Raw genomic sequence first — 22,971 nt, 5'->3', positions numbered from 1 at the left:
TGCTTACGTAGCGATGATACGTTGCCCGATGAAATCTGACGGCCCTGAAATAAAGTAATTGAGCGGGGATATGATCATGAAAGCAAAACGTGACGCCCAGACAATGCTAAGTAAGAATAACGCTTTTATACTTTCTGTTGAAAAAAGGGTCCCCCCGAATAACCGCTCAGTTGAAAACTGATTTGTAGCTGTCGTGGATGATTTGAAACATCTATAAAGTAGTGTACAAACAGGTTTCCTCATCGTGCATGATTTCTTGTCACGCACATGGTCAAGTTTAAGCCACGATTTAATTTGTGCTTTGGTGGGTGCACGGAATGGCCGGAATATGTTTAGACGCCCGGAATTGATATCTCATGATGCGAACGTTTGACATATACCGCAAAGATGCTCCAACTTGCACCGGGAGTTCAATGAAATGCTTCGCGTGACGTTACGTTACGTTTTAATTAAAGCCGACAAGGTCGCACGCGATCTATAACCGAACTGCACGCGAGGAGAAGATGCGAGAAAGGTGCATTGTTAATTTATGGCTTTTAAGATGGCAATTTTCACACCAAGGTACAGATACTTGATGTTATCCGCTCATTAGCAGCTGTGGCGACTGTGGTATTAGACCCCGATGTTTGACGTGATGCCATTACCCGATTATCTGAACGCATAGAAATAAACTGTAAACAAAGCATATGCCATTGGATTTGAGGTGTTATTGGATGACAATCAACCCCGCTCCCTGTGTGGTATCAGGTGTGAAATCACATTGTTCGGGGAGCTTGTTATTTTTCTGATCACCTGTCCTTATTAGCTCAACGCCTAATGTTTGCTTCCGCAGTGGGGAACGTAATCGGTAGGCGTTGACTTTTCATCAGCAGATTAACGAGGAAATTGTCAGTTGTGTGCCGAGATCTTACTGCGAAACGTCTTGTTTCAATATCACTTCAACGGACCAAGCACCTGTGAATTTCGCTTTTTGTCAGGGCGAATGCCGTTAATCACTGTCGTCGCCTTGCTGTTTACAATGTATTCCAGTACATGTTATGTCAAAACGTATTGCTTTTTAACGCATATTTAGCTCAGTATGACTCAAGCCCGATGGCCATTTTGTTTCATGTGGCGGTTACATAGGATTAGCATTTTCAGATGTGACCGCAAAGCAGTTTGCGCACCAAGCGGCAAACCGCCGAAAGGTGTGTCAGCACACGTGCTCATGGCCTGCTGTGATCTCTGTGGTTATGTTGTCTGACGAGCTACATTTTCACAGCTGGTTGCAGTGTGTAGCCTAAACTTGACAAACAACAGGTACCGCTGGACATTATGGCTAATCCAACTGTCAAAGAAATCTTTGTTCCTGATACATTAAAAAAAACTTTTTGGTTGATTCGTTAAACCACCGACTCAGAAATCAAAGAAACTTTGGAAGTTTATTTGTACAGACGCATAAATAGGAAAAAATTAGAAAAACAAAAGCATTTAAAAGTTGTAAGTTCGTTATCAATGCGTAAACGAAAGAAAAACCATAAAAAATTATGAAAACAACAGCGGGAAAAATAAGTAAAAAAAAACAAGTTGAAGTAAAGGGCTTGCATTTTGCAATACAAGAGTAACGAAATAATTATGGGATGCGCTAAATCATTACCGTCAATTGAGCCCTTTGTGTAACGGCGCCTTGGTTCTCATGCTATTTTTAGTCCGGACTTTTTAATATGGATGGCTAATGTATGTGTATGATGTGAGCCGCGTTGAAGGTGTGGCAAGGGCTGCATTCCCGAAACCCGGCCCAGTTCTCAAGCAAGAGAAAGGGCCGCGTGATTTAGCGAAACATTTTGAAACGCAAAATATTTATTTAACGAGCCTTTCAGTGTCACAACTCCGTGCGGGAACCGAGCCTACGTAATAGCCTTGTGAAGATTGACCGTCACTTCGAGGTCCCGGTATCTGCACCTCGAAGTGACGGGCCGACAAACAAGCGACTAAGGAGGCCGATCTGACAATGCGTCGAAGCGGGGTCATGGTGAATTGGTCCACTGAGCGATTTTGTCATCCCTGGCAAGTTTACATTTCGTGCACTGACTTTTTGCTTCGTTTTAGCAACATGTTAATGGCTGATCATAATGAAATGGATACAGAAAACGATCTGTATGATTCGTCTTTTTGCCTGGATACAAACGCGTTCATTGGCGTCTGCAATAAATATATGAGCTTTTGCGCATTACAAAATGACACTGTGTCTCGTTGCAGGGCTCTCAGAATAATAAATAAGTTATATGGAATGCAATTTTTATCGATGCGATTTGACAGACAATAAAAAATAGAATTGGGCCACAATTTTGACACTGGCCAGGTAGGAACTTAATATGACAAAGTTTGTTACGAAACTTATTCCAGTATTCCGGTAGTAATGCAAGTGCCTAAAAAGGATTTGTGATGCGATTATTCGACCTGACCGTACCCTTGCTGACAGGAGGTAGTGTAGAAAGAAGTAAACCGGTGAAGCGCATGTACCCTGTCGTTTGGCAAGAAATGCGCGTATGAAAGGGGCACGGACGCGAATATGTTTTGCAGACTTGAATGAAGTGTTAGGATTTGCGGGTTTTTGGAACAAACCACGCTAGTCTTTTCGTTTCCACCTGAAGCTCCTTCGGTACGTTTGACCGATCATCACATCTTCCGTATGTGAAGTATCACCCATTTGACTTGTAACAACATCTTGTGCTGATTTTATATCGCACAGCACAGTGCCTCCTCTAGCGGCATCCACACGCCTTAACCACCATTTCCTGGTAGGTTTTTAGTACGACTAGATCGTACTCGTTCAGGTAAAGCATTGATATTGCGTCAAGCTCTGTAGGCACGCAACACGCCTTGGGTACGTCCGATTTTACCGAGCCCATTAATGTTTGCACTATAGCGTGATTAGTGGTGTTCATATGTTCGGAGAGTGGATACTGACACCTCCCCTCACAGTAATGTGCCTCGTAGCCGTGTGGGGCAAGAATCCACGTATGCCAGCCCACGGTCTCAAAATCAACGTACAGGCCGTACCGTTGGCAATTCCGTCGCCTTCTCTTCCTGGAGCGATTCTTTTTCTTTGCGTTTCGCTTTCGTCGGGATAATGACGTCGCTTTGCCATCATTTGTGTACGTTAGCAACAGTGGACGTCGATGTTGCCACTCATCATCGCTGATGTCGGTATGCAAGTCTCTTTTCAAGCGAACGTGGCGTTTGCTGTCACCGTGTGGCGCCTGACCGTCATCGTCGCGCACGATCTCAATCAGCAGACCGTGATTCGCGTTTTGCTCGCTCTGTGTCCACTTGAGTGTTGCCAGGCTCACATCGAATCTTTCCCAGGTGCTGTTCCTGCTATCGATCAACCTCGTATCAAGTAGTCTCGTAATTGTTGTCGCTGCAGCTGAGCGATCGCTTCCTCTATGAACTTGCGTGGCGTTACGTGAACGTGGCGCTTTTACAATCTCATAGACGTTTATCCTGTGAGCGTGATCGCTATCCACCGGTAGGTGTCGCGTGACAGCTTCGCGATGCAGAAGCAGCTCGGCGGCGTGGACGACCTCGGATGAAGGCAACGGCGATAGGTCGAACCGCAAGCGAATGTGATTGTCGGGAATTCCGGGAATGTACTCGTCGTCATCTGCAAAAGCAAATAGAGGTTAACATTTATGTGAAGCTAAAAGTTTGACCCACAAATGTCTTTCAGCATTAGTATGAAACAAATAATGACAGCATTGTTTTCCTAAAATGTCAGTTTTACACAAAGTCTTATCCATCCTTCAGACGATATACAAGTAAAATGTTGTAGAGCAGTGCATGACTACGCTGTTTGTTATTGTTGACCCCACAAAGACAAATAATTACCACAAAAAGGACAAAATGTTTTACTACAAATAACATCACACTAAAGCGTCCATTATGAGCCGCTAAAAACTGTATTAACAGTGTCTGTCTAAACTTTAGACTCTAAAGAATAGAGCACATAACAGCTATTATTATCTTTGTTGACCTTTGGGCGCTCAACGTGCATATTACCAGTGCTGTTTGGTAATGTCTCCTAAACTTCATATGGTCGCATGCGCGTCTCGCTGACTAGTACAGTTTGAAGAAAAGAATATGATAGTTAATCGGGCAAAATATACTTAGTCGCTGATAAAGTTAGTTGGTGACTTTTACACAAAGTACATATTTACCGTTTATTACACAGTTTTTGCATAGACTTCGCAGCATCTTTACAGTTAAGTATGGCCGTAGTAAGCTGGTTAAAAAGTCATGTAAATCTATTTACTGCGTTGCGTTGTTACTCTCTCCTAAGCCGGAGAAGATATTTTCGTTTGATTAAATCCGCGGATGTCCTCGGCTTTTGTTAATTAATCCGGACACCGTTGTAATTGTCACGTGGTATCTTATGGTGTCTCGGGTCGTCGTGACAGACAATCGAATGTCCACAAAAGTTTATGCTGGTCATTAAAATCGACCATTTTTAACATTATCTTTGTATGAGCAATACTTGGTCATACATTATGCCTGGCAGCAATAGCTTATTTCATTATCTTTGTATGTTTCTTGTTGTTTTGTTTTGAAAACTTTGTTTGTCGCACTTCTTTTTTTTCACACTTTCGGCCTAATTTCTGACCTACAATAAATGGTACAAAATTCTCAAACCCTTACCTATATGCATGAAGCTTCGCGCCGTGTTGACTCTGCTTAAAATTTCGTCACTTGGCAAATCGAATCCCGTTTCCCAAGTGTCCGTAATTCCATGTTGGGACCGGTACGTGTCCCCCATATGCGCTTTGTACATATGTTGCATGATTCGCGGCACCTGTGTTCCGGGCGCAGGGTTTGGTCGCCGCGTGAGACCAAACATATTGAGCAGTCGGTTTTCATATTCGCTTACAAGGGCGTCCTCTTCTTCCCTCGAGCCGCCGGTGTATTCCGCGGCCTGGGAGAGCAAATTGGCCCGGCCCATTTGCGACAGAAGCCCTGAGCTCAAGTCGACAAGCAGGTGTACAACCAGAGCCAGGATAACGACACAGTTCGCTTTCGCCACCATCATCACTGTGTTGTAAAACAACGAAATATATTCCAAACGAACTTTTGCAGAGGTCGTTTTTTCCCGGTGGCTACCTCTGCTCGCTTCTACGCATCCTCAGTTCCACACAACCGGTAAATTGTCTTTCAGATAAACAATATCTGCAAACAAAATTCAACCTGAATTTTCGTGGCTTAGAAATACGTTAGAAAACTAAAAACTTCTACTTGTTGAACACAACCGTCTAGTCACAGACATAAATAATTTGCAGCGTGTCCACTTACCGAAGAGAAATTGCGAAAAAGGACGTCGCGGCCACTAGGCGGTCTGCTCAATAGTAAAGCGCCGCTCGTGTAATGTGCTCCTACATACTTATTAACTCACATTTTCGGCAAATTTATCAAATTCCGATTTGCACGGGTATAATTTTACTTACAGGTTCAAGCTTGGTGTTGTTTTTTAAAGCGAATTACCATACAACGCTGCCCGGAACGATTTCGCGTCGTCGATTGCCAGTAACTCCCGGTTGTACTTCCGTTGAATCAATATAGACTCACACGGGCGCCACAATAAACACATGAACATTTTGTGCTCATTTGTGCAAATATGATGACATCGCAAGGTTGTTTGCAGAGGGTCGTGCGAATGATTGTGTTCCAAGCTTTGTGAATGGGCTCTTTTTAACCGATTTCCATTGATTTTGTGTCTGATTCTTAGCCGCAAATTAACGATTCGTTTGTATGATCGTGCGTTTGGCGGTTTTAGACTAAAAGCGCATCACTTACGCGCTTCATGGTATGGACTGACCTGCGACTCTGACATCGAAACGTTGGATCCAACAATGGTCGCACGAATGATGAGGATTTTAAACTGGGCTCTATTGATATTCGAAAACAATGCCTATCCCTTGACAACGTCAAATAACACGCGACAATGAACCGATCCGCCGCGGAAAGTGGTTAGGGTTTGGTAAATTTATCTTTGCAATCGATGTTTCCCAAAATGAGGTCAGGTGTAATAACCAAATATGACGCATGTCGAGTTTAGTTAGCATTAAACTTCTATCATCATCTTTTAGAGCTTACTAAACGCACGATTATCACCATCATTTTATGTGTGTGTCTAACAGTTTATTAACTACTTATCGTGTCTGTTTTAAGAGATGATGTGTTACTCATTGTGCCAGAATTAAACGCAGTTAATGTTGAACTACATTGGCCTGTTACGACTTGGCAAAGTGTCTTCAAGCCGTTCGTGTTTTTGCCGTCCGGTGTGTCCGTAGCGGTCACTAATATGTTACGGTCAATAATTACCTTTTAAACACGAGTCACACTTCCTTGCGCGATTGCAAGTCTGGTTTACCCGTCAAAGGGCCGTAAGAACTGACTTTTACCTCCGACGTTAATCACATAATTGTGTTGTCGAACCAGTTTCGCTGTTTGTTTTAGTTTTCTGTTTGTTTGGGATAGTTTATGAAGCGCCATAGACGGGAACCTGATGTATTCGTACGATGTATGTTTAACCACCGATTGGATAAGCAGAAAATGGATGCGCGTGCTTAATATTCACGATAAAATTTGCGTTCCCACGTTAAACCGCCACTTGGAAACTGATTGCCACATTTGCGACTACCTTTTTCAAACAGAACGGCACAAAGTGTGGCTCTGAACCGGGTCCATCCAGCACAGTTATGTACGGCGTAGTTTTCCCACTGCTCTGACTGACTGACAACGTATAATGTCGTTTGAAGAACACTTGTTTAAGTAACGCGTGTAGGCAGCAATTATTACACCATCGTCAAGTGACTTGACATGCTTGTCTGTGTGATTACAAAGCGACTGTCTTAGGAGCACAATGGCCTTATAGTAAAACTAATAATTGCCTTGCCACAATTCAATCTGTACACGATCGTGCGGTTTATCGGGCCGATACAACTTCCTTCTATTATTTAGCCAATTGCACCTAAAGTTTCACTGGTTTGCTAACTGGTGGGGACACTGCTGCGGCGTTGTCGTTCAGTGTAGGATCTACTGTCCAAACTAGCACGTTAAGTGAAATTATTTCCCTAACAACCATTGCGTCTGTGCGGCGGTGCTCTGAAATTGCGTAATTGTATGTTTCAATTGTTCAGCACGGAACGTCCCCTAACTTAGCGCAGGACGCATCGGGGACTCTTCTCTTATCGATCTTCCGGATCAGGCTTCCTGACCACTAATTGCCAAAAACACCAGGGCTTATGTGATGAGGCGTGATATCCCATACAAAGTTGGTAATTAGGCGGTCAAATTTTGACACCCGTGTGTCAGATTAAGTCAATCAGACCGGACTCGGAGGCGTGGTCAGCGCGTCCACCTTGTGCGTAAGGTTGTGTGTCTTTAGGTCGCCACCTTGTCGACCTGGACGCCTGGGTCAAGAAATGGGGTGCGGATTCTTGAAGTGCCTGAGGGTTGTAAGCCCCCTAATGCACTTCACTACGATCTGCCGAGTCGTGGCCACTAAAGCACGCAAATAGCGTTGAAGCGATACTAATGAACTGTTACTCGCCGAGTCTGCCTTAGAATTCGCGCTCTAAAACAACAGCGAGCGAAGTCTCATTGGCATATGATTGAAATGCGCTAAAACACGATCCTATGCGGGCTGGCTGCTAAATCTTCGTGATTGAAAGCTAACCTTTTGAAATACCTCAGCTTAATGTTTACTAATATTCTCACGTGCGCATCAACAACGAGATCCTCTTGGAGATGTCAGCGCACTGTAGCAAATTGCTACACCAGATGGAACGATCAAGCGATTTCGCATCGGCTGCGGTCAATTTGTTGGGGCGAAGCTCTAAGGTTAACCGGCAAAGGGACAAGCATCCATGACCGAAGCGTCAAATTTGTGGAATTTTTGCAGATGCTTGTCAATTTCGCTGAGCCAATGAATCATTCCTTCCGACAAGCAACCGTTTTGTAGTGGCAAGATGAGGTGCACGTTCTCGCGAAGCAAGTCCCAACGCAAGGTCACCTTCGTTTATTATTATTGTCCATCGAATTATGACAATGATGAATGGAGCGCGGACCCGGGACGTTTACGTTTACGCACGTGCATTACATGCCTATCACCCCAGGCAAAACAGGATTAGCGTGTGTGCTCAATGACCAAGGTCGCTCGGCAAGAGAAATATGGCGGCCATTGGACGCTGATGGATGTCCCGGCGACCACTGGACAGTGGCTAACAATTTGAGTCGATTTACCGCTTTTATCTCGTGCACCGGTTTCTGTCAGCGGGATCACAGCGCCGTCGCGATCAAAACATCGTTTGACTTGGCACTATCATGATTAATCGGGTGGCCAATTTGCGAGCAGCTAACGAATCATTCATTTTAGCGACCTTCGGCAATTTCGGCCTTCAAGGAAGCGCCCTCGTAACGCCAGCCCGTGCACGACGGACTGTTGAAGTCCACCATTTGTGTCATAATAAACAACCTATAGCTCGCTTGATGGCGACGTCGCCCGCTGCGGCACACTTGCCGTGATCACAGCCCCTTCTTGAATCGCAGTACACCAACGGTGCGTACTTGGCAAGAAAAATCTCTGTGTCGCCGAAATAACATTACGACGCCCCCTGCAAGCAGTACAAGGTAAATGGCTGTAATAACACGCTTGAAATTGCCCTATACGTCGCCAAGTAATTGGCTAGATGCATATCAGCGCCTTGTCTACATCTGATTTGGGTTCGATTACCAACATCAGTCAAAGAAGTCCTGTAAAGAAGTAGTGAAGGTCCGCGCTTGCACTGATTTCTACCTTGGCGCTATATATTGGGAACCCTGTAGATTAATCTGGGCGCGCCCCGTCCAATACCGGTCGGGATTGGTGCTGCAGTGCTGACGCCGCCTTGTTTGCTTTGCTTGTTGGGGCTATGTTGGCGAATTCACGAATTTTGCGATGCAAAAAAGGTTGGAAGTATGCTTGTCGTCGCTTCCGATCCTGATCTTATCACGCACCCCTTGAGCCCTACCCAAGTCTGCAGATTTCCTTGTAAAGCGCGGTTACTATAGCTAACGAATTCGCCTGTTTAACATGATATTATTTCCTTCATGTCGCAAAGTAATAGCGGTTCTTGATTTATCGGTTAAATCCGTACACAACTTTTAATCGACGTTGACTAAAACATTACTGGCCAATAGGAATAATATGCCATAAATTACACAGTTAAAAGGGCTTTACCTAGGGCCAAATGTCGGCGTTCGTTCAACTGTGGCCGGTCCGTCTTCTCGTGTGCGTGTATTTTCATTTACCGTAACATACACACACAGCTTGAAGTGAAGCGAAAGTCAGTTTAGCTGTGCAACGCTGCTTGGAAACCTGTTCGGGTCGGCGAATACCTGAGGTGTTTTTCATCCGTACACATTGCCTGTCAGCAAATCGTATCTCGCCTGCGTGGAGACTGTGCTTGTGCGAGAAACACGTTGGCGTGGCCAGATTCCATGCGTGCGACATGTTGCTACACACGACTACATGTTTATTTACATTTCCCGTACGTCACATCACGTTTCGACAACTTTGTGGCAAATTATCAAAACACAGCGTGTACTTTGAAGTTTGAATTTGTGTTTTTGGATTTCCTATACAGTTGTTTTAGGGTTATGTCAATTAACACCTGAGACACACTACAAGCCGTTCTTTCGCATCCGACGTGTGTAAAGTACCTCGCTAAATGGACGAAGTCTTGAGCCGCAATGGAGAAGATATATAGGAGAAGCCCTTGCAATGTATTAAACAAAGCTCGCCTTCATAGGCTCGACCGCGTTAGAGCATTATTTACGAATGGTCCGCGAGGTGACGAGCGGTGGTCAGTGCGGCGTGCATTTGGGCTGTTCCAAATGCCCTTTTTAGCGGCACCTCTATATTTCTGAGCGACCGAGAGGATTAGCGTGTTGGTTGACTTGTGGCGCCACAGCCGGACGAGTTTTTTTAGGCGTTGTTTTTTCTGTCGTTGCCGACCATATGTTGGTAAATTTTCACTGCGGACGGCAAACGCCTGCAAAGGTGTGCTACCGTGCCTTCACGGTGGTGCGTGTGAAGCGGAAGGGCGTAAAATATAAACAGAAGTATCCAATTTCGCAAATAGTGCCATAGCCACCATATCGGGGTCGCTTCCATCATTTGGGTTAATGTTTGCTCTCGTGTAGTTCTACGAAACTCCACTCAACCCTGTGTCGCTGTATTTTTCGACCCACCCACCCGTGTGCAAGGTTCCGCTTGTTTACCGTCACGGGGCAACCTGCATGATAAAACGCCATTTTGTCGTTTTCCGATTGTCAACAATGGGCTTCCCATGTTGTCCAAGGATGGCCCGCTGTTGTGTACATAACCCTGATAGCGTTAGTACTAATGTAAATGCACCACTGCTCTTTTCGCCAACAAATAATCGCGCAAAGCCATTCATGAGGTCGTAATAAGCATCAGATCGAAGTATCAATGTCTGCGTCGCTTTTAATAGCGTTGTTGTGTACGAATGATGATACCCCAACATATCACGCGTTGCCGCATTTGGATTTTCCTGTGTTGTGCCCAAAACACAATATGCAGGGTTAATGTGTTCGCGTGGTATTTTGGGACATCCGAAAAACTATTATTAACGTCTAGTTGTGTAACGTTTTCCCGCAACTGTGCACCTGTTCGGCGTTTGTACAAAGAAACCAAACAAAGAAACAGTGTTTTCAGTGTAGTAATATTTGTGTATGGCTGTTAATCGTGCATACTTAACTCAACACTCGCTCACACACACATTTTGGTCCGGGTTTGCATTTTCTCCCCTTCCCATGTAAAACAATCATGCTTGCCAACGATCATCCGATGTTCAAAGGCGCGCGGCTCGGATACTGTTCCGCAAAGCCAATAATTGCTAGAAATTTTCGAGACGGTATATCGTAACGGCCGCCGAAGAAAAGTGACCTTTGACTAAGTCCAACACGGGCGTCGCTAATCCTCCTATTCCGAACAACACTGGGGGTAACTCGGGCGCCGTCCATGAGTAAACAGGAGTATCAATATTGTCTAATGTTTTGGAAACAAATTAGTCGATCCCATCAAATCCGCGTTTGCAGTGTGGTCGCTATACGAAACGAAACTGCGACAACGGCTTAACCTTTTCCTTCTACCCGGCCACTCCTCCACTTAAAACATTAGTGCGTTTCTTATGTAACTTATAACCGTCTTGCATATTCCAGTCAAAACACCACTCGAATAGGCTTGATACGTGTTTCACATTCCGCCAGTGTGTGCGGTGTAACAATTTTCCCAATCGGAACCGGACTAAATGCGGGTGGTTAAAGTATCGAGATAAATGGCCACCGGCTCCGCTCTGGCTAGAGCAGCACAATAAAATGTCATACAATGCCTTCGACTAGAAGGTTAGACGTCTTGTTTCGCTAATTACGAGCGGGTTACAGAACACCAAGGCAAACACCCACAGCAACAAAGAAGGGGCGAAAGGTAAGCGGATCGTCTTTTGCGGGGGTCCCCGCCCGCGACACAGTCGTCTACGGATTATGCTTTTGAAAACCGCAACTTCCGCGTATTTCGTATGTTTGATCGTGGCAATTTTCGTCCGCGCTTTCGGTTCTCTTTTATGTCGTATCAGGAAATATCGGCACAGATTTAAATGTTATGCGCGGCATGTCCCAAGTTCCGCACATTGCTGCGAGTCGCAGATTCAAGGTCGAATACCAAGATGGCTTTTTCGGGGTCATGTCGTCCCATGATATTGACACCACGATAGTTTCACCACAGACTGCGTAAATTCGTGATTGGCAGAGTTTAGCTGCATTTTGGCGCAAAACTCAGAACCGGCTGATAAAATGCCCACGTGCGAAGTTTGAAAAATTCAAGATTGTATAATTGCAGTCGTGTGGCCCGACGCAAAGCCTGTGATGTGCGCTTCTCGTCGGAATGTCACCTGGACGCGACGCGATATTTTTGTAAGACGCGCAATGTAGCAAAGCATTCGATTGTTGGGTTTTAACGAGGACCTCTGCAAATCACCTATAATTACTGCGGTCGCGCTCGGGCAAAAATCTGACGGAGAAGCACGAAAAATCACAGAAACACATCTTCAATTACTCATATGCTACTTTAATTAACGACGCCGCCGATTATATGCCGCAAGGTCGTAATAATTAAAGCTTACATCCTGTTTCAAAATCTCACCTGTTGCCCGGCGGTTGACCAGGAGGTTAGAGTTTTTCTATTTCTTCAACGATGATAGTTAGAGCTGCTTGATCAGTCGTTTTTGCTCCCCGCCTCTGCTGTGATAATCCAGTAATTGTCAGCGATAGGCGTCTTGTCTCGTTTTAGCACCGGTAAACAGACCCGGCTACAATTTACAGCAATGCGTTGCAAGATTTTTCGTAAAGTCGTGAAATCTGCAACGAAATATTTCACGTGCTTTAGTGGTCGCGTTCGTGGCCCGACAACCATCTATTACGCATGGTCAGCTGTCTGCAAGCTGACTGACGCTTTCTGAAATTGAAAATCTTCACTTATTGCATCCTGTAATTTCGAAGCACTCGACCCACGTTCGGCTTGTAACGTTGCTGTCTAAAACCGTAACAGGTGCAGGCGCTTGTTGTTAACCGCCTCTGATCCATGGAAAATTTACGCGTACTACCTGACTCCCGATTTGATGACTGTTTACTTCAGCCTTTAACTATTGTTTTATAGCCTATTTCCTTAGGTGGTTTTTAACTCCTGCCCAATAATTTTTGGGGCAAAGGAAACAATAAACTTGACAACGTAAACATACCATTTAAAAAAACACACATTCAGTTTAGCTCGCTCAAGGTATTTCGATTGTATTTGAAAATATAAACGAAATTTTGTGAGTTGTCATATTGTTCATGGTATTAATCAGAAATTTGATGTATCTTGAATTCATACGGCAATGCAACATTTTTGAAGAAATAAAGCAGACAACACTGCAGTAAGCCCAGCTCCAAATCCCCTCGTCCCCGTGTAACTTTCTCGGCTGGGGCAAATCCTTACGATCGGGTGCATTTACAAATGGCCTTATTGCTTCGCTGAGCGTGAAGGTAGTTTTTAGTCGCCACTCGAGCGTATAATTTGTTACTGATCAAGTATACACTGGCCGGACTAGGGTGGCGCGCTTATAAATTTTCTATTGATGAAGGGCGCGAACACGCGTTAATGGAATTTGTCTTCACCAATTTTTGACCGCGGTAGGAAAATATTTGTGTTGCGACGCGGGCGACGTCCAAGCTCATCTGCCCCCGGAACGATGCCTATCGCAAGCAAGATGTCTGTCGATTTCGAGTAGTTTCGCAGTGACGACGTCAGCGCCTCATTTGGAATACTGGATAGGGTTTGTTGGCAATTGCCTATTCTTGCCGCGGCCCCTCCTAAATGCCCCAGCGCTTCTAAACTGCATATTTTACGTGCCTGTATAATCACCGGCCTATTGGGCGCGATTTACAAGAATAAAACCAACACAAAACAATGACTCAACACTGCGAGTGTCGGTTTTCGCCGATTATTCGCGACTTCGATGTATACCTCGGTGCGACTAGCCGGCGCCGCCAGGGAGCGAGGCATCCAAATGGCGCCTCTGCCACCACCCATCTCTCCTTCTTCCATGCGCTTGCCGCGATACAATTCGCCAAAAATTTGTCCCGTTTTGGACGACAGAGAAAGGACCCGTATCACAAAAACTGACACAATTGGTACGCTTTTGTGACTGGAATTTGGTGCTCGCGCGTCAAGAACGACTTTTCTCTGGGCAAAAACGTTGTCACAACACTCAAACCTTCCACCGCTCGATCCATTCTACCAGTGCGGGTCAAGCAAATGGGCAGGACGCGTGCTGTGCCCGAAACATGCCGGTATATCCACAGTGTCGCATGCAACATGTGCGCCCGGGCGTGACCGTAAATATTTGGACTACCAGCAAACCTGCAACCGCTCTGTTTGAACATTACTGTAAAAACCTGCTTACACGGCACTGAAATGTGTTGTAATGAAACCGTGGATGTCGTGGGCGCGGCACAAGCTTTTGCAAGCACAACAATTATATAAACTAATGCTCCTGTGTACGCTGCGCACCTCACTTATTCTCGAAACTTATTTGCCATAGGTTAAATTATCTTTGGCGCAAAATTTGTAAAGTTGCAGCAATTTTTCATTTTGAAGAAGGTCATTGTTTCCTTCTTTCTTAGGGCTGACATTTTTGCCCTAAACAACATCGTGCGCCTGAAAATTGTTTTGGCAAGGCTCGTGAATTTTGACAAGGTTGACAGCTTCACTGCACGCAACCTGTAGGCTCAATCTTCAGCCACCTGTTGCGGGCTACGGGCATAATTGCTTCTGCCTAATCGCACCTTATAAGCCACAAACAATCGCCCTTGAGCAGACTGTGCGGTTTTGATGTTCGGGGCAAGTATGTATGAAACTGAGTTCGCACCTGTAACCAGTCGGGTTTAAAATTGCCACTTCGCTAATTTCCGCATTCCTCTACCCCAGTGGCGGCTTGGTCTCTAACGAAAGTAATTCGATTTAGCGTGCGACAATGCCACACGCTCCGGCGCTGAACCTGACCTTCTCAACTCGACAATTAAAGGTTACCGCTGACTTGTTTTCACACTATTTTGAAACTCCTTCGCCCTCCCGGCACAATCTCATCAAATGAACTCAACTCTCGCGATATGTGCCAACCACAGCGATATAATTTCGACGTTCGGCGCAGCACCACATCACAGAGGCGCAAATTAAACGCATTTTTTTGCAAATAACACGTCTTCCTCCCAATCAAAATTTCATGTGCTTTTTCAATGTTCCACAATATCTTGGCACGACTGTAACTGCTTTGGCAAGCTATGTCAGTGAACAGCGGCAAAAAAACACATCTTGCACGGTCAGGGCACACCGCCGGCCCCGATGTCGTAAGTACTGTAATAAGTCAACCATAATTTGTCTGCCTTCTTTGCCGGGCACCACTGCCAAGAGTTGCGCCCTACTCCAAGCATTTTCTTAGTAGACCGATTTGTAGATTATTCCCGATATTTTTTCGCGCCTATGAATGACAAATATCTCCATGTACGATCTGCCTTTCATACATTCACAGAGCATAAAAATGTAATATGTAGTCAATGAGCATAGATTGGCATCTGCGGCTCCGAAGGACTGCGCGATTTAAATGGTAGCCTCGGTAAATAGTTCATTTATATATATTCAAGTCCATGTGTTATTTTTTCTTCTCTTTGTCATTTTACAACAATGCGCTATAAAAGACTGAGGCCGTCAATACCGCTAGTTTAATTGCTCCTGTCGCTCCAGCCAGTACGATCTATTCAATGTAATAGCATTGAAGACCGAGTTCTATACCATTTATATCCGATTCTAAAGCACCATTTCCTGTCTCTTAAATTGATCTAAACAAATTATTCTTTGCGTTTTCTAGATTCAGGGTACATTACTTTTATCCCAAACAGAACAACTTTTTTGTTTGCCATATTCGTGCAGCTGTGGCAAAACCCTTTCAAAAACAAATCTTTTGTCGACGCAATGTTTTCAACCTAAACACATCAACCGTTTTTTCGTAAACTTTCTTTGCAGTCTCCTTATACATACGCGACCGGTTAAAGCAACGTAACTCTCTATCATCACCGCCTGGACAAACCCTCCTTCTGGTCGGGGCTTTGTTCATTTCAAATACCTTGTTAATGCACAAAGTAATACACAAGAATTAATTAATTAAGGTCGATGCGAGGTTTTTTACTTGCATTTTCGTCAGATAATACCTTCCTCAAACAACACAAGCTATCTTACTGACGCCGAGCGGGCAGCATCAGACTTTGCGCGTTCCCGTGATTTACAGCCCCAGCGCCTTAAATCCCGCGCGCGAATAATCGAAAAACAAACGCAAAGATCTAATAAACGACAACATCTTCCCGGCTTCTTGTCTCACATTTCCAGCCCTAACCGGCGCCAATTGTTTGCTTCCAATGCACCGCAACATTTGCCATGGCTGTAATTCTGCATGTTTTGTTTGAGCATTGCACTAAAAAATCACAAGGAAATTCAATGAGCGACAGCTTGATAATTTTTGTGCTATCATAACAAGTTGTTTCATACTGATGTGAAACAAAGCCGTTTTATATGGTTTAAACCTGTTTGCACTTTTGTACTCGCGCCCAAGCGAATCTTACTGTTCCTGCGTGTCCACTGATCTATAATTTTCTAGTAAAAGATCGAATTTCTAAACAATAAGTTCGCCTCGAGTCGTGGTAGGCCTGCTTGTGATGCAAGATAACCACAAAACCACTGCGCTGATTCAGTGTTAAGCCCCCACAAAAATGGCACATGCATAGAGTGACCCAGCTCAGTATAATACAATACAACGCGCTGTGCTTCCACACTCAGGGCTTAGGTGAAACGGATCTGTTACCAACTCGGATGCCAGAGTGTTTGCATCACGCGTGTTCGTCACTTGTCACCGGTGCGGTTTTGAGGTTACAGTGCCATCATGCGGTTAGCCTCACACCTGTGCAAATACAGTTCTAAGTAATTTGTGAATGTTGGAAAGACTGTTGCGGTCGCCAGTGCCCGTTTAAAGGCCATAATTCCTTGTATTACTTTAATGAGTTATGTGAACTAAACTGATTTTAAACTTACGTTGTACTGCAGGCATGATCGCATAAGCTAATCTCATACTGGAAAAATATTTTGGGATTTTTTTTTCTATCAATACGTGACTATCTTAACCTCGAATCACCACCAGTAAATTATAACGGAGTTAAGGATCTTAATAAAGCCGCGGCGACGTCACAACCACCCCGCCCTGCATGGAGAGTCAACACATTAAGTACGGCTCTGATTGGCCCATGATAAGAGATTGTCATTGCAGATACAAGACTGTAATACCTTCGCCTTTTAGTATTAATTCCGCGAATCGTTGCCTTGTTTACTCGTCACCGACAAACGACAATCCACCAGTCAAAACGCTGTGTGTTGCAAAACTAAAACACTGAGTGAGAGCGACTTCAACGCTGTTTCAACACATTAATAACGCACAGACGTTAAAAACAAAGTGATTAGGTTACACTGTTACAGCTGATGTTTTTTTATTACGGCATCAATACCGTTTCTCCAGGGGCAAATTCAGTGGTAGTGTGTGGTCCGTGCAACCTAAAACCTCGTGAAAGTGCAGCGACGACCCACAGCGGCACGGGCGGCCGAACGTGTTGTTGCACAACAGAGCAATTTCCTCATTTCAAACAAAAGAAACAAAATGTCAAGAATTTGGTTTAAACGAACCGCTTTAGTTCTGCACACTTTCCAGATGCGGTATGTAACTTGATCATTTAAGTTAAGTGTTGCCATGGACAAGCATAGAGTGATAACATTTAGGCAATAAAACTTTATGTTCACCGCCATTTAAACGTTTTGGAAAATTGATGTATTGTCTCGTAATACAAGTCTAGCTAAAATACCAAGCATAATAGCATTCAAACGATTTATTTGCTCTCTCTTTAATAGCAGACAATTACAACCAATTTGTGCCCATCGGTGTTAAGAGGGTGGAAAGACAAATGGAAACACCGACATAAAACACACGGAAACGAAACAAAATGATTCATGAGGAAACTCTGCGTATTGTGCTGTTACCTGACAAGTGTCAGTCTAAGGTCACGGATCTGTTACAGGCGAAGCATACTGTCGCCAAACGCGGGTCATATGCAGTATACGAATATGCCAGAAAGATTAAGTCGAAACCCAATCAACCGCTGGTAGCAGGGTAAAAATAGTCATGTGAATGGATAACAACCCAAATACGCTTATCTGGATATTTATAACATACCAAAAAGTTGGATTTGCAACATCATTGGCAGCCGCAAGATTCGATTACCATATCTTCGAATTGTCGCAGTACTACGTTTTTCGCATTATCGATGTAAAGTAGGGAAACAGACCTCAACTTAGTAGGTACACAACATGGCTTAGTTGACTTCTCGGGCTCCACCGAATTCATCAACGACATCATTAACGCGTGGTTTGTCGAGTTGAGACTGGCCCCAAGAGGATACGGGCATTCCCCTGCACAGCGGTAAGCCTGAACTGCGCGCGGGGCTATAATCCAGTCCGACCAACCAAGATCGTCAAAGCGGACCCACATAGAATGCCTTTGACAAACGGCCGATTTTATCATATCCGACTTGGCGAAGTGTCCTGTAGTTTCAGTGACCACCACGTCATGATCTTTTCTTCGACGCCTTTTTTCCTGACTGGTACCTCTTCGCACCCTCTGCAAAAATGGATTAAACTCGTCATCATCTTTGGAATGTCCAGCACTGCTCCCGTTGCAATGATGCTTATCCAGGGTGATGAGCACCAGCTGTGGGACTAAGGGCAGCTGGCACTTGCCTATGCTGCCACTTGAAACGAAAGACGATTCCCTGCGAACCCGACTGAGAAAAACAAACTTTGAGCGACGATTAAGGCGGTCGCGCAGCTTGTCCACTGTCGCAGTGACATCTAATACTTTTGTGGATTCCGGTACGCGAAAGTGATTGATGGTGATACGACGCGATGCGTAGGGTCTTGCTAATATTGACCGTAGTAAATTACCTGCAGATCTCATTTGTGGTTTGTTGTGATGTGTGCTACTAACAACTTTGTCCGTCAGGCTGCGCCACGCCGAATGGCGCACGAGTTTGTTCCATTTTTGTAACGAGATCTCGTGAACTTCCAAATCAACCGAAAGACCAGAACCTAGCCATCGATTTTCATGTTCTTGAAACAAAGCCTCTATTTGACTGTACAGCACACCTGTCACAACTGTTTCGTTTGCAACATTCCTTGGCAGATTGTATCGCAATTCGATCACCCATGTTTCATCATCCAGCGGCAATGTTAACCCTGAAAACATTCACCCATACTAATAGAGCTTGACAGCAATTGAACAGAAATGGTCTTTTAAACAACAGTGGCCGATCAGATAAAATGAACAACGCTCTGTTTCTAAAGTTAAACTTAAACACCGTGAAATGTGGCACTTGACGTAAAGATAATGTTTGCATTTGTGATTGTAGCAGGAGCACATCGATAGCTTTATGTAATTTGAGCAGTTTTTGTCACCTCGGCTCATTGGCAACGTGCCTAATGAAGCTTCCTGACGTGCTTCTTACCACATCGCAAGACAGTGTGTATGAGACTGTCTATTTTCACCAGCTTTCAAACAATAGACTTGTATTACATATGGGTCCTAGTTCGAACCTGCGTGAATGTTGGAGAATGGCAAACATTTGTACTTGGCGCGGCGACATGAGAAAGCAACCTGCGTCGTTTGGACTTCAAAATTCTTATCATAAGTAACATTAGCTCAGCTGCTGTCTAACCACTGTTGGCTGAACGTGGTTAAGACGCAGTTTCGAACTTACACTTCGATGCTTAACATTTAATTTTACAATGATCCGACGGACGTGTCGGCGGCACCTTTGTGACTTCATAAGTGAACAGTTTCTCTACAGTTGCTGCAAATTTTCTTGCATGCTCTAACGCAAACCATGGAATAAAATTTGACAGCTTCTTTCATCGCAGCCCTGACTGGTAGTAATTTGACGCCTGATAGCCATGTGCTAATGAACAGAACGCGAGGAATAGTCAACTTGACAAAGACCCTAAAACTTGACCTGCGATTCTGTTACGCCTTTGCCATTTGCACAATAACCCGGTTAGATTAGGGATGACAAAACGCGTGTGTTTACCTTGGTTCTGAAAACTCCGTACAACGTTTCCCTGTAGACCTGGTAGTTGACACTTGGTGTAGGGATGCTGCTTGTCTGTTGACTGTCTGAATGCCATCGAAATGAGACTGGGTATGGAATTTGATCCCGAGAATTCTTTAAGATTCTTATCGTATGAAATATCGTTCTGTTCGATGTTGTTTTTGCCTACACCTGACGTTAACTTTGTTTTGGTAGCTGTATTCGGTATACGATCCGGCGTGCTTAAAATTGTCGATTCGGCAGGTACGTATGTTCGTCCCACTCCATCCAGTTTACCTCGGTTCAGTTCCGTGCCAACTGCTGCCTTCATTGCCAGAAGCGACCATACAGCGGCGATCAAACATTTGTAGAAATCCATGTCCACAATATACCATCAGTCAAGTGAACACAGCGATCAACGTAAAGAAACCATCTTCTTTAAAGGCGTTCCAGAATCTGGAAAGTTTTTCGTTTTTACGGCCTCTAATTAACGATGATAAGACACGCGTGAGGTTTAAACACGTTGCAAAGATAAGCATGGATTTAATCAGCCATTTTGTGTGAGTTCGCTGGGAGAAACTAGTAGTCTGTGACGGCTAGTAGTCTAAATCTTGATTGCAAGCTCATTGATAAGTCGAGTGAGAAAACATTGTCTTGTCGGTCATTGGTGTGATAAATACAAGCATTTGCAAGTCGTGTTGTACAATCTATAACTCGTTTTCGTCATCTCAGTTCGACGAAAGAAACATCTTACACAGAAAAAAAACATACACAAGCATGTTTGGTTTGTAGCCAACTATCCTTTTTGTATTTTTTTGTTCATTATTGTTAATCGCAGGTAGGCCTAAATAAAATTTCAGAAAATAAAATTTCTCGTATAAACCTGTTTGCCTGAAAAAGTACCAAAGTGACCTTTAGTGAAACGTGACCTTTAGAAAAAGTGTCATGTGGTAAAATTTGTGACAAAGCGTTGTTCTATTGCGGTTCTCTGTCATAACGGACGCACACTTAGCGATAGTGACATGTCCTACGTTAACTTTAGACTTTGGGGGCGATGATTTATAAGTTCTTCTATAAACTTGTGCGCAAAAGCGGTTTGTCATTTCATTGTACCCCCTTCGATGACTAAGCTTTTTTACATTTCACTCTGTGTCACATTTTATAACGCTGCTGGATTACCCAAATCCGCAGTCCTCTCCCACCGAAGAGCGACAGTAGTTTGTAGAAAGCATCCGGTTTACGTTGGTCGTAACACGACTCACCCGTCCATTTTAGGCAACATTACCTGACGGGTAGAGTATTTCATTCTAGCGTTACGTAACCACTGCTTGTACCTTCAAACAGCCCACTCGGCAGTGTGAACTCCTTTCAAGTGGAGGCCAATTTTTAAACGTGATATCAAAGTGACTTTGGTGCCATTGTGTTCAGCAAAGTCGCGGCAGCACAACAAAACCGTGTAACTTTTCCTGTTATGGCAGACAATGAACACTTTAGAATGGAAGGAACTCGGAATTCCACACAAAAAATACAGTCTGTCACTTGTTGTTACAGACATAACAAACGCAAACGAACATATCATCAGGCTTGCGGACGTTTCTGTCAGCATTTACTCTCATAAAAATGCTTTATAACACGTCTGGAATACCTCATTTAACTAGATAAGCTTGACAAAGTACTGCGATTACTAACAATACATCTAAACTCATCATTGGACTGTCCTATCTGTTTAGTAATGGTTCAATACTTAGGCTAGTAGTCACAACTCTTTAGGCTCATCACCACAGTTTTAACCAGAGCTGGATTACAGCACAATTTGGTGCAAAAACAACAACAAAACCTTAAAACAATATTTTTAAAACTCACGTGTAATGTGTCACATCCATTATATTTGATGAAGTAATCCAAAGCAACACAAATCGGCACTGTACAAACCTAAAATCAGTTTACCACAGCACAATTAGATTTCTAAAAGAGGAAGTGGGATTAAAATTGTTAAAAAAATTCCCTACATATTGCAATTAGTTTAAAACGTTGTGCATGTTGCTTTGTATGCAACATAGCGTGCAATGTTCAAAAGCCTGAACCGTCCAGCCTCCTCTCTTAGCCTATCAAGGAGCAGCAAGGTCAGGCTTATAGGGATCTTCTGCAACGACCGTTGGATTTCTTTGGTAAGCGCGGGCGAGATACATCGTTCTTAAGATAGGGTCAGGTGTGGGGAGGTCGCTTACCCGGCCCTTGACCGGCCAAGGGTGCTTCAGTGAATACTTGCGACAAGGCATTTTGTCACTTGGCACATTTGGATCACTTCACCGCAGGCCTTCCGCGCGTGTCCTCCACAATACCGACAAGTGCCAATTACACACGCCTTCATTGCAATGGCCTCATACCAAAAATAAAGTGAAACCCACTCGTACTACGACAAATCTGTCAACAGGTCCTCGCGAATTAGCCTTTTCCGCACCTAAAGTTTACCTGACTACAGCAAACTTGTCTACTGATTTACGGAGCCATTTTGTTTTGGTCTATTCGACACTTATAGAGAAGAACACATTTTGTTCACGCCCCATGTACATTTCTATCACCTCACCTTTTCGTTATTTTGCTTCCTTTTTTAATGTTTTTTTTTATCTGAACTGCATAAGAAGAGAGAAGATTCGTTGCGTCTAAAAAACATGTTGAAAGAACTGATGTCAGCAACGACTCTATCTCTGTTTGCACGACCAAAAATTCTTTTTCAGTCCTCACATAATTAGCGACGAAAGATTAGCACTGCTTAGCCAGTATACCATTGACACAATGACACAATGTTTACTTGTGCATATGCTTTTCAGAATGGGGACTTGTTTGTCCTCATAGCGCAGGACAGAACAGCGCCGATCACACAAACGACTGATTATTGCCACACATCCATCATTTTTCTCGCTCTTTAAACGCCAAACTGCTGACCAGGCCCAGTAACACGGATAGCTGGTCGTTTAGTATTCAAATAATCCGCCGTTGACCGTAAGCGTCGTGAATTGGGAGACTGGTACTAAGTATATCACACATCAGATAGGAACGTTCAAAATCCGCGAAGCTAACATTCCAGTTCTGTTTGAACCCTGAAACCACACAAAACACAATGGTCGGGCGCCAGTATGAGTGGAGCAAGCGTGTTGAGTACAT

General features: G+C 44.1%; 2 protein-coding genes across 3 annotated transcripts; both read right to left on the bottom strand.

The window, feature by feature from the left end:
- Positions 1 to 1,402: 1,402 nt before the first annotated feature.
- LOC145212609 (bone morphogenetic protein 2-like) lies at positions 1,403 to 22,723 on the bottom strand. 2 transcript variants are annotated; one of them, XM_080080783.1, is made up of 4 exons: positions 21,670 to 22,723; positions 12,239 to 12,453; positions 4,678 to 5,202; positions 1,403 to 3,646 (listed from the first exon to the last, which is right to left on the bottom strand). In XM_080080783.1, exons 3-4 carry the CDS (start codon positions 5,063 to 5,065, stop codon positions 2,745 to 2,747), a joined length of 1,290 nt encoding a protein of 429 aa, XP_079936909.1. In that variant the 5' UTR covers positions 5,066 to 5,202; positions 12,239 to 12,453; positions 21,670 to 22,723; the 3' UTR covers positions 1,403 to 2,744. The 2 variants fall into 2 exon arrangements, with proteins under 2 accessions (XP_079936909.1, XP_079936910.1); XM_080080784.1 differs by lacking the exons at positions 12,239 to 12,453; positions 21,670 to 22,723 and adding an exon at positions 9,254 to 10,310.
- LOC145212608 (uncharacterized) lies at positions 17,542 to 20,521 on the bottom strand. The gene is made up of 2 exons (XM_080080782.1): positions 19,807 to 20,521; positions 17,542 to 18,958 (listed from the first exon to the last, which is right to left on the bottom strand). The coding sequence occupies exons 1-2, from the start codon at positions 20,183 to 20,185 to the stop codon at positions 17,922 to 17,924; spliced, it is 1,416 nt and encodes a 471-aa protein (XP_079936908.1). The 5' UTR covers positions 20,186 to 20,521; the 3' UTR covers positions 17,542 to 17,921.
- Positions 22,724 to 22,971: the final 248 nt, after the last annotated feature.

This window comes from Phallusia mammillata, chromosome 2 (genome assembly GCF_965637545.1).
Source record: "Phallusia mammillata chromosome 2, kaPhaMamm4.hap1.1, whole genome shotgun sequence".
Taxonomy (NCBI): domain Eukaryota; kingdom Metazoa; phylum Chordata; class Ascidiacea; order Phlebobranchia; family Ascidiidae; genus Phallusia; species Phallusia mammillata.
Note: the sequence above shows the minus strand (reverse complement) of the source record. Positions and strands in the feature narration are given on the sequence as shown.